This window comes from Mirounga leonina, unplaced genomic scaffold (genome assembly GCF_011800145.1).
Source record: "Mirounga leonina isolate KUSES-001 unplaced genomic scaffold, KU_Mleo_1.0 Mir_126, whole genome shotgun sequence".
Classification (NCBI taxonomy): domain Eukaryota; kingdom Metazoa; phylum Chordata; class Mammalia; order Carnivora; family Phocidae; genus Mirounga; species Mirounga leonina.
The window spans coordinates 10859588-10872116 of NW_023270314.1; the positions used below are offsets into that span (position 1 = coordinate 10859588).

At 33.6% G+C, this 12529-nt stretch overlaps 1 protein-coding gene across 11 annotated transcripts in view; it reads right to left on the reverse strand.

Annotated features, from left to right (window-relative positions):
• Positions 1 to 12529, reverse strand: part of CNOT2 (CCR4-NOT transcription complex subunit 2) — a 119142-nt gene that overhangs the window by 67024 nt on the left and 39589 nt on the right. For 7 of the 11 annotated variants that reach the window (XM_035002143.1, XM_035002147.1, XM_035002150.1 and 4 more), the window contains exon 2: positions 5215 to 5357. In XM_035002143.1, the coding sequence (XP_034858034.1) occupies positions 5215 to 5262 (48 nt within the window). In that variant the 5' untranslated portion in view covers positions 5263 to 5357. Of the gene's footprint in view, positions 1 to 5214; positions 5358 to 6021; positions 6039 to 12529 lie in introns of those variants that run through there. The other 4 variants (XM_035002142.1, XM_035002140.1, XM_035002141.1 and 1 more) reach the window with 2 other exon arrangements.

Below are 12529 nucleotides of genomic sequence, written 5' to 3' on the forward strand. Positions count from 1 at the left end.
TTAAAACAGAGCTTTCAGTTACTTCTTTTGGCCTAGGGGCACTGAGAAAAAGTTACCAAGACACTAAGCACACCATATACCATGTATCTTGGTGAAACTTGGCTTTTTGGAAAAAAAAATCATATCATTCGATGATTTCAGAAGATGAGGAAAAGAAGTATCAGAAAATATAATGCAATCAAAGAAAGCCTATCCTGTAGTAATGAGCCAACCAATGAGTACCTTGGGAATTCATTTAACTTTATGTTCTTGGTTGGCCAGAGGAAGAAAAAAAGAGGTGCCAAAAATAACAAATAAATGCCAATTTATTAAGAAAATATTGAAGTCATGGAGTCAAAAGGACTTCTGTTGTTGATAACGAGATTGTGACATAAGCAGAAGCATCATATTCAAGAGTATAATTGTAAGAGCAACCTCATTGTGTAACTGCAAGTGAACAGTCATCCATTTTGAGTTTTTTCTATCCCCTTGCTTCATCTCTGGCTACAGACAATAGGTTACAGCCATTTGTTTGTAGGAGTTTCAAGAGAAAAGAAGAGTAAGCTGTGAGCCAGTTCATTGGTTTCAGACATATTTTTGAACTAATTCCTTCCTCAGCTAACCTCTTCATCTTAACCCAATGCCAAAGAGCAACAATGATGAAAGCCTCCATCTTTCTGCTCTGGGTATCAGATCTACTCTGACAACTCTTGAATTGCTAAGTACCCATTTTTAAAAAATTTTTGTTCATTTTATTAAGTATTCTTTATATTATGTATCTTTAACATACTTTAACCTATTACAGATTCTAAGATGCTTTGATGTTGGTGCTGTTTTCAGTCATACCAGAAGGTAACCATTCATTAATGGTTATAAGCTATTATATTACAACTATGACTCTAAGCTACCACGGTGTAAGATGTATCCGGACAGCAGAAAGACATAAATTTTCAATAAATTGTAACTTAGAATAAAAAAAACCCTGGCATTTCATTCCTTATTTACATTACATTTTTACTGCAGTACAAAAGATAAAAATGTAATTTGTATACAGTACTGTGTAACTGTCTTGCAAACCGAATGGAAACACATCTACTGATGCATTTGTATGTGTTAAGATAATTAGGCAACTTGTTTTTTAAATGCTTTATATTATGCAAAAATACTTGGGTGAATAGTCAGATAGGTATTGAGTTTTTTAGCAATACCTGGGAAATCGTTCTGTGTGGGCTGGAAATTCATTGTTTTTTTTTTCCTATATGAAATAACGAAATATACAGTACCACTTTCCCCCAAATCATCACACAACACATAAAGGAAAGATGCACCTGTATATACTGAAACACACACATATAACAAAACTATAAAAATAAAAAGAATGAAACACAAAATTCAAGCTAGTGATTACTTCTGGGAAGGAGGCAGGGGAAGAATGATGGCACATGGAAACTTCCCCATTAAGTACAATATGCAAGCTGCAGAAAAATGCATATTTGTTAAGAACAAAGACAACAAATTACATTTGCACCTATATAGTCACTTAAAAAGATCTGAAAAGATGCACTGAACAGTTACAGTAAAGTTTCACATTCTATTTTATATATCCGTTATTCTTCAAAGCTTTTGCAATGCGCCTCTATAACTTCTGTGATTTAAAAAACTAATAAAAAAGAAATAAAGTATTTAATGGCAGGGGGAAGGAGGAGGAAATGGCAATACAATCACTGCCATAGTAATGTGACATGTTATATTCCACAAAGTTAATGCAGCATTTTAGACTGTGAGGTATTTCTTCAGGAACATATGGACTGGGATGCATTAGAGCCACATAGATAACATTGAACCAACCAACATGACATGATCAATGACCTCATATTATAAAAAGTTCCATTTGGAATAACATCTAAAAATCTTGGAAGTATCAGTAGTATGTTACCCAGCACACACTACACTTCTTCCTTTCACTAATTTCCTTATTTTAATTTTATTGAAACAACATGCATTAAACACCTATTATACACCCAAAATCATGGTAGGTATTGACAGTACCAAAATAAAAAAGACATGGCTCCAGTTTTCAAGAAGCTTATAACCTACAGTAACACTGCAATGACAGAAAGCTCTACATCTGCATTGTCTGATATGGTAGCCATTAACAGCAGGCAGCTGTTAGGCATGTGAAGTATGGCTAGCACAACTGAGAAACTAAGTTTTTAAATTTTAAGTTAAATGAATTTAAATTTAAATAGCCACTATGGCTAGTGCATACAGTATTAGACTGCACAGGTCTACAGAAAGACAGGGACAAATAAACAGATAACTACAATGTATTATTATCAGCACTAAACTAGAAGTAGTACAAAGGCGATGAGAGCAAGGAAAAGGAGCACTGAACTCATCAGAGAAGGATTTCTGGGAGTACTGATACCTAATTCTTGAATCATTTAAACAAAGGTGAGGTATTACATGAAGAGGAACTAAAACAAATAAAGGCTTAAAAGTGTAAAAGTGTATGGGAGGGGGATTAAAATCAGCTTTATATTCCTAATTGAGAAAAATTCATACTAGGGAGTCAGAGGAGAGACACTGGAACTTGTGGAAATACTGTATAGGTTTAGGAGCTTGATTTTATTATATAAAAGAGGGAAAGCCACTTATGAGTTAAATTAGTAATTAACTTAGTTAACATGGTTAGATTTGCACATACTTATAGCTGAAGTAAAGTAGTGTAAATTAAAGGAAGATAAGAAAATACTAGCAAAAAACATCCCCTGGAAAAAGCTTGACAATCCTTCCAAAAAAAGAATGAGCTATGAATCACTTAAATAATTAAATTCTCAGCTGACCTAACATAGCAGTCTAAGCAAATAAAACTCAACTACTCTATTCAATAAACTCCAAAAACTTAACTGGGCCTAAATTTATAGAAAGAAATGAAACAAAGTAAATACCAGTATAAAAATCAATACTTCAACCAACACCCATTTGGAAAGTCAGAAGTTTTTAGCACAAAGGTGAGGGAATGCATATTCTTAAACTAAGTTCCTAAGGCTTCAATCAGATCTATAAGGAAATGAAAATTAGAGAAATATTATCCTTCTTGTTGAACTCTGGAATATTAGCCTATTATTAGGATGTTTAAATATCACTATAAGACATCAAGTACCCTTCAAAAACATAAACCCTCAAAGCTAAACTGAGTGCAAACATCGGTACAAAGAAATCCTACTTTACCCATGAAAAACAACAAAATTCCTCAAAATGGAATTTTTAAAAATCTAAACCCTTTCATCTCAGCATATACAAACTTTTAGTGCTACCCATGAAAATACAAGTAATTTATTTAATATTCCTTTGAATTTCCCATATGCTTTTAATAATATGCCTCAACATCAGATGGGAAATTATATTTCTATACATGTACTTTCCAGGAGATGTTTCAAAAATAAAATAATTTTACAACGGAAATTTAAACAGTTGTTTCCAAGGATATTTCAACATGCATTAAGTATCACTAAGTAACAACAAAAGAAAAAGGGGAAAATATTTTCAGCCAGAAAAACACTAACCAAGAATTTTTTCAGGTAAGTTAAAGAACCTGGATTAGTTATAAATAATATAACTGGAACAAGAGAGTATTTTTAGAGTAGAATGAGCAGGAATTAGGAAATCTCTTCATGTGTAAAATATAATTTCATTTTATTATTTTCTTAAATATAAATTTTGGAATTCTGTATTAAGATGATTCCATGAAGTAAATTAACCATACTGTGTAATCATACAAAAAGTTCTATACTTACACTTTACAAACCTGATTATGAGTACTGAAAAGCCACATAGCCTAGAATCACAATATTCTTAAAATAAATATTATTTAATTAAATAAATAATTTTTAAAACCTATCAAAAGATGCAACAGCCCAAGCAGTGTGACCAATTAAAATCTTATGAGTCAAGGTAGTTGGAAGTGGTTGTGAGGAAGGAAGAGCTATAGCAAGTATGAAAATTAGCAAAGGCCATGTTGGTCAAGTCTATGAGAACTCTGAATAGAAAGATTACAGGGAGAACTGATTCTGCATAGCCACAGCTGTGGCTTATTAAAATCATAACACTGGCAAGAAACTTCAGACATGAAGTTAAGTGAAAGGAAGGATAATTTGACACTATTTTTATTAGGCACAATGCCCAAACCAGAACCTAAATCTCATAATCAAAGGCTCTTTGCTATTAACACCATGAAAACCCATTCACAACTTTTTCCACTATTTACCTTTACAATTTGAGGGAAGAAAAGATTAACCGGGCTAAAATAATTAATTAGCAGATAAATGGTTAGGAATCAAAGTTGTTAACACACTAGTTGCCTTCAACAGTCTACAGGGAATGAAACTAGTAGGTGACAGGGACTGAGGGAAGTTGAGTATGTATCCGTGCAGAAAGCCTAAAGCTTATTCCTACTTGAGCTTTGAACTACTCTGTATTCTGAATCGCTGTGTAATTTGGTGATAAGTTATTATCAAATAAAGGAGATTCTCTTTGAAAAAATTAAATTTAAAAAATGTTTTTTAAATCACTGCTTCATACCACTATCTTTCACCTTCTTTTAAAACCTAAGAAAGAAAGAGGAGTATTACACTTCAACCATCCTTTCAGCACCCTTACATGCTACATAGGGAATGGATATTATTAACCAACTTAATAAATGACAAAACAAGAATCTAGCATTATAAGGATAGCAAGCTAATGAGAAATTCAATAGAATTTGGGTCTCTCAGCGCCCTGGGATGTGCACTTCTATTTCTTTTATATTCTAACCAGTTGTATCTACATTTCTGTGATGCTCTATTACCCTGAATATAGCCTAAGAGTTCAGGTTTAGTCTTCCAGGAATAATTCATATAAAAGTAATCAGCACTTTGTTTTACCGTATACTAGCTTGGAACCCAGCATGGAGTCATAAATTGTGTATCAGATAATCTAAGTTTTGACATATACATGAAGCACCAGAAAAATGTTTTGACATTAAAAGAATATACATTTATCATAGCATGATTTATTTTGAAAAATGTTCCCAACTATTTCAACTGTCAAAGCCAACACATGTATTTTAAATTATAAGCCAAATTTTTCAAATTGAAGTGTATCTAATCTGCTGGTGTCAGTTAAATATAACACATTAAACAGTTCAATGCAGCTATATGAACAGAGAAAAAGGAAAAAAAAAACTGATCTTACCTGGTAGTTTCTTTTCTCAGATAATGTATGTCCATCAGTCCTCACCATAGAGTCGTGTCCTTTCCTCACAGTACTGGAGGCAATCAAATACAACTGTCACTCAAGGGTCGTGTCACAGGAAGGACCGCCCACCAGTTCTCCCTCTAGAGTAGAATTATCCAAAAGCCGTCAAAATTACTAACATGTAAATATATGAACAGTAGCAAAAATATCCAATATGATATACAGAAAACAAAAACAAAAAGTGATTTTTATATATCATAACTGATCTTCCCCTTAACCATCTAAGGAGGGCTACCGTGGCAGATACTTTGAGAAATTATTAAATATAAAAAACTCTTCCCTCCTACTTCTACTCTCCCCCATTAAAACTGTCCACCAGACCTCACACACTAGGAAGACACTTTACGGTGAATAAAAAAATGGACAGAAAAATTCAGCCCTCAACGGACGTTATTTTTTCTTTTAAATATTCTCCTCTTAGTCTCAGAAATATCCAATTAATTTAGATTCAGTCATGTAATTTCAAATCATTCTCCTCCAAGTGCTTGTTTATACAGCTGTTATTCATTCAGTTTATGAGGTTTATTCCTATGCCATAAGACTGGAATACATCATATATTCTCAGGATGATAAGTAGATGTGAACTTAATTCAATTTTCTATTAAAATTTACTCCAAGGAAGAGGAGCAACACATGCCAACTTTCTGGATGCCTTTGTCCTTCAATCTGCCAATTTTGTACATGCTCTAATAGAATTTATTTTTTCACATTAAAGCAGAAAAATAATGGAGCTCATTTCCTAACCTGGACAGATAAATAAATCCAAAATGATGAGGCACTGTGCACTTCAGGTACAAAAAAAAAAAAAAAAAAATCATTGAAGCAGAGGTGATAGTCCCTAGAAATGCTAATTCATAAATATAAACTGAAAACAAAAGACCAAAAATGGTATCTACAAAGAATTTGTAAACACTCTTTTCAAGACCAATGTCCCTCATCTAAGTTTTAGTAAAATGTTTACCCTAGTGAAGTAGTAAGTATACCTATTAAACTAATAATAGTTGCTAATCACTAGAAATTATATTCAAATTTACAGCAATTATTTAACATCATGCGAAATTTACTCTGTGAGAGGATAATAAAAACCTCTAATTTAAATTCATAATAAGTATGAATCTATTTTATTAAAACCAACCAACACACACACACATACACATGGATTATCTCTAAATGTTTTCAAGGAAAATAAATCATTGAAAATTAATATTATTACATTTAAATTTTAAAAAGAATCCACAAAATGAAAACCTGTACTGCAAACCTATATTCCATCTCTGGTTTTATATTTGATCACAAACACAAATTTAGTGGGTGCTATACTTTTACTTAATTTTGACCATCTTACAGTGTATGTTTGGCTGAAATACTTTAAGATGCCTGGCTCTAAGCCAAAAATGTTAATTATTCATTACCAATTTATATGTACCACTGATATTAAGTATGTCTCTCTCAAAAATAACAGAGACTTTTTAAATCATAAGTATATTTAGTGCCATAAATGTAAGCTTTATCATCTCTCAAGGAATAAGGTTATTCATAAAATAAAATTATCAAGTGAACTGATGTCCAAGAACAGTTAAGTGACACACATTCAGCTCCAACTTAAATTTTAATGACTGTTACAAAATGAGAGCAAAACTATTTTATTATGCATCCCATAAAAAACATTGGCCCCATTTTAATGTTAATGTTTTATAAAATTAATAATTTAAAACACTACTTGCCTTAACTATTAATCTACTCATGGAAACTCTGAATTCAGTGGATAATAATGTAAAGTTTCAGTTTTTTCTTACAGGGTAAAAATGTTTCCCTTATTAAATTAGTTATGTTTAAATTAAAATGCACACTTTACCTTCAGATTATGCTAGTTTCATCAAAAGATGTTAGAAATCTAAAATCAGGCAAGGTAATTTTCAATGTAATTTAATGTATGTTAGCATAAACTAACTATATAGGTTATAAAAAGACAATTAGGACTTTATATGCTAAATAATACCTTAATTAAAAGTAAAAGTTATTATTTAATCTGTAAGCTTGCCAGCTAAAAGAAAAGTATTAATTTTGGAACACTATGAATTTTAGTACAAAGGAAAAACTTGTTTTTGTTCATTTGTTTCTCCCTCTTGGGATAACTTCAAGTATTTCATGGCTTAGGGTTTCAATCGGCAGCCACTATATGCTCTAAGGATTAGATGAATCAATATTCTATATATTGATCAATAACTAAGACTCATCATCTCCTTTTGATAAACAAAGGGAAAAATGAATGAAGGTACTCTGTTTTCTTCTAGGTAACATGAAGAGCTAACATTTGTCACCATTATCTTGTATTAAATAAAAATGTTCAGTAATAGATGGCGTTGATACTCACTAGGAATAAAAGGATGCACAACAGATGAAAGAGAATGTAAGTATATATGTAAGAGTATGTGAAAAGGAACAAGTATGAGAAAACATGCCCTCTAGTTGCCTACATTCACTGAACTTTATACACTGGTTTTCCTACAAAGTCCTAAATATTCAAAAGTCAGAAAAGACAAGTATTTATAAAACTACAGTGAAATTTTCTATAAAGCAGACGCCTTCCAAGATGGAAAAACAGAGACTATATTTATCCTCCTGTGTTAAGTAACTAGAAAATTAAATAAAATATATAAAACAGTGATTTTCAGACAACGGACATCATCTCAGGATCTGTGTCCTGAGACAGAACAGAAAAAAGAACAAATGAAGTAATAAGCCCTACTGCTTGTGGAAGTATGAGGCTAAAACACAGGAGGGGGAAGGCAGAACCCAATCAAAGCCTAATGGTTTCAATGAGTTAAAGGAAAAGAATCCAGAGCTAGGGGAGACACCAAGACAGCTAGAAATTGCAGGGCATATGAAGAGAAGGAAGCTGCAGAGAAAGAGCTTCAAAGATCTGAAGACAATCAGATTGCCCTCAAGGTTTTAGCTGAGTAATTACCTGCGTATACATGTGAAAAAACTATTGAATCTGGAGAAAAAGCCTCTGAAAAGTAGTCAGACCAATCCTCAGAATTCATGTTCCCATCAACTGGAGTAGGACAGTTTTAAGACATGAAGTACTGAATAGAGTTCAGAAGCTAATAAATGCATGAACAATGAAACCGAATAAGCTTTAGACTAAGGATGCTCTGGACCAGCAGTAACAAAGTTAAAACAAGCCTCAAGAGGATGAAGCTACTTCTCTCTCTCTCTTTTTTTTTTAAGATTTATTTATCTGAGATAGAGCTAGAGAGTGAGCACAAGCGGGGGGCGGGGGCAGAAGAAGAGGGAGAAACAGACTCCCCACTGAGCAGAGAGCCTGATGCAGGACTCGATCCCAGGACCCTGGGATCATGACCTGAGCTGAAGGCAGACACTTAACTGAGCCACCCAGGTGCCCCGGATGAAGCAACTTCTAAGTGCCATAACTGTAACCCAAAACAAAAGCCAACAATACTTAAAATAATACAACACCTTCCCATCATTAAATAATATAAAATTAAATGTCTGGCATCCAATCAAAAATTACTAGTCATGATAGAAGCAGGAAATACACCCCCAAACAAGGTGAATTATAATAAGCGGAAAGACCAGCAATGATACAGGCGATAGAATTAGTAGACAAGGAGATTAAAACAGATACTGTAAATATATCCCATACATTCAAGAAGATAAAGAAAACTATGACTATGGTAACAGAAATGCAAGGGCATGGAAAAGACCTAAGTTAGCAACACAGAGGAATTTATGGTGACCGAAAAGTTCTGTATCTTTTTTTTTTTTTTTAAGATTTTATTTATTTATTTGACAGAGAGACACAGTGAGAGAGGGAACACAAGCAGGGGGAGTGGGAGAGGGAGAAGCAGGCCCCCCGCCGAGCAGGGAGCCCGATGCGGGGCTCGATCCCAGGACCCTGTGATCATGACCTGAGCCGAAGGCAGACGCTTAACGACTGAGCCACCCAGGTGCCCCAAAGTTCTGTATCTTGCTTGTGGTGGTGGTTATAGGACTCTACACGTTTGCTAAAATACCACCAGAATGATAAAGACATACCAAAAAAAGTAAGAGCTTGCAAAAACTGGTGAAATCTAAGTTTGACTTGTAATCTAGTTATACTGTGTCAATTTCTGGTTTCGATAATGCACTACATAGTTATGTAAGATGACATCATTGGAGGAAGATAGGTGATGGGCATATGGAACTTCTCTGTGCTATTTTTGCATCTTCTTATGAGTTTATAATTACTTGAAAGTTAAAAAGATTTTTTTAAAAGGCTCAAACTGATCTTCTAGAAATAAAAATTCAATATCTGTAATTAAACATGCACTGGATAAGATTAACAGCAGTCTTTTCTAAACTTCAAAGAAAAGTTTAATGAACTGAAAACACAGCTAGCAATAAAAAAAAAAAAAAATCCAAAATTAAACACAGTGAGAATAAAAGGAACTGTGGGACAATGAAATGAGGGACAATAGCAAGTGAGACAGTGAACTATTGGGCAATATTAAGTAGCCTAATTTTTTTTTTTTAAAGATTTATTTATTTATTTATTTATTTGACAGAGAGAGAGACAGCGAGAGAGGGAACACAAGCAGGGGGGAATGGAAGAGGGTGAAGCAGGCCTCCCGCCGAGCAGAGAGCCCGATGCGGGGCTCAATCCCAGAACCCTGGGATCATGACCCGAGCCGAAGGCAGACGCTTAACGACTGAGCCACCCAGGCGCCCCAAGTAGCCTAATATTAACGTAACTAGTGCCCCAGAAAGAAAGAGCAGGAAAGATAGAAAACAGTGGCCACATTTTTCCTAAATCTGATGAAAACTATACTCATAAAGAACTTCAACAACCTCCAGAGAGAACACCACCACCAAAACCCTCATAATTTTAAAGTCAAGTTGCTGAAAAACAGTTAAAGAGAAGTCTTAAAGCAGACAGAAGAGAGAAAGAAAGTACATACACAGAGAAAAACAACACAGAAATGACAGCAGACTTCTCATCAGAAACAACGCAAAGCAGGGGAGAGTGGATCAACATTTTTAAACTACAGAAAGAAAAATATCTATCAACTAAGAATTCTAAATCCAGAGGTGTCTGGGTGGCTCAGTAGGTTAAGCATCTACCTTCAGCCTTCATCTGCCTTAACCATCCTGGGATCCCAGGGTCCTGGGATCAAGCCGCGCGTCGGGATCCCTGCTCAGCAGGGAATCTGCTTCTCCCCCTGGCTTGTGCTCTCTCTCAAATAAACAAACTCTTTAAAAAAAAAAAAAAAAAAAAGAACTCTAAATCCAGCTAAAATACTTTAAAAAATGAAGACAAATACAGCCACTTTGGAAGAGTTTGGCAGTTTCTTATAAAGTTAAACATAAGACTTACCACACAATCCAGCAACTGTGCCCCTGGATATTTACCAAACTGAACTAAAAACTTAACGTTCATATGAAAACCTGTTCATGAATGTTTGTACCAATGGAGATGTCCTTTCAACAGATGAATGAACAAAATGGTATATCTATACAATAAAATTCCACTCAACAATAAAAAAGAACAAGCTATTAATTCATGCAATACAAATTTTAAATGTATTTTGCTAAACAAAAAGGCTGTATATTACTTTTTCAATTCATATGACATTCTGGAAAGGCAAAACTACACGGACAGAAAATATATCAGTGGTTGGCAGCAGATTGGAAAGGGGTGGGAGAAGCGACTGACTACAAAGGCAGACACACGGGGAAACTTCTAAAGAGAAGGAACTATTCCATATAGCACTGACGTGGTAGATAGTTAACGCTATCCAAGTGTTAAAATCCACAGAACTTCACAACATAAAGAATGAACTTGAATGTGTGCAAATTTTAAAAATCAACCAGGAGGTTAGAAATGCAGACCTCAAAAAATATTAATGGTATCATAAATATATGATACAACCACACTGAAGGGGGTATGGGAAATGTGTTAACCTAAGTAACTTTAGAGAATGATGTTTTGACCACTAACTGTAAGAGGGAAAAAGAAAACTCTACATAGTGTATTCTAGTTGGTAAAGTGATTCATCATAGTTAATAATTTTGAAACTGCTATGCATGTATACTGGAGATAAACACGAAGTAAAATAGTGGTTGGTGGGAACCAGATTTCTCACTATCAGAATAAACTATGCAGCACTGGGTTAGAGTCAGAAACATCTCTATTGGTATCAGTCTGTTCTCAATTATAAAACACTTTAAATAAAGTAATTGTTCAGAACATTACAGAATAGATCATCTCGCTGGTATATGTCACTTGAAAATAGATTAAAAATTGATAAAATGCTACGTGATTAACAAGTATGTCAAAATTATATTTTAAAAGATAAGCTTGATAAAAGAGTTTTTAAAAGATTTTTTAACAATGTAAACAAAACTTATTTTTTTAAAAGGCTCCAAATTTTATTGAATATTTGCAACTAAGTTATTTATCTCTAATCTTTTTAACAGACTGGTCATAGAATTAAATGTCAGGAATGCACAGTACTCTGTGTAACACATGTATCACTAATGTCTACTCATGTGCAAAAATTTCTCTCAAACTCAAGATACTTTTAGAATAAATTATTGAATACACCAGTATAAATGGAAAAGGATAAACATTTTACACCTCCCTTCTCTGTGCTCTAAACCCTTAAAATAGATTTAGTCATGCTATCAGCTTAAAATCTGACAAGAAAATATAAATCAAATCTTAATATGAGAAAAAAAACAAACAAGTAGGCTATTCATTCTAGATGTTTCCCTAAATCAGAGCCTAATAAAAATAAAGCATGTAATATCTAGAATAAATGATAACTGAACTCCAATTTTTCTTTCTGAAAATTTCTCAAAACAAGGAATCAGTGATCATGAGTAAAATCCCTAGAATATACTTGATTGAAGACTGAAAATAGTTATTAGCTTTATTCTCTGTGTTCCATTAAATTTTAGATGTGACATCATCACATAAAAATGGATACCTTGAATGGAGCAAGAAAGAGAAAATCTGAATTCTAGGATTAGCTTATCAATTTCTCCTCTCTGGCTGCAGTTTCCTAAGGAGTTCGGGAACTGTATCTAAAACATCTGTAACTTGGCAGTCTTAACCAACTCAACTTTTAAACTACAATGTGAATTTGGTCAGGTTAAGACGGTTGAACCAGCTGGACAGGCTTTATTACTTTTTTTTAAAGGGGACACTATATTCCAAGTTGACAATTAAAACAGACTACCAGAT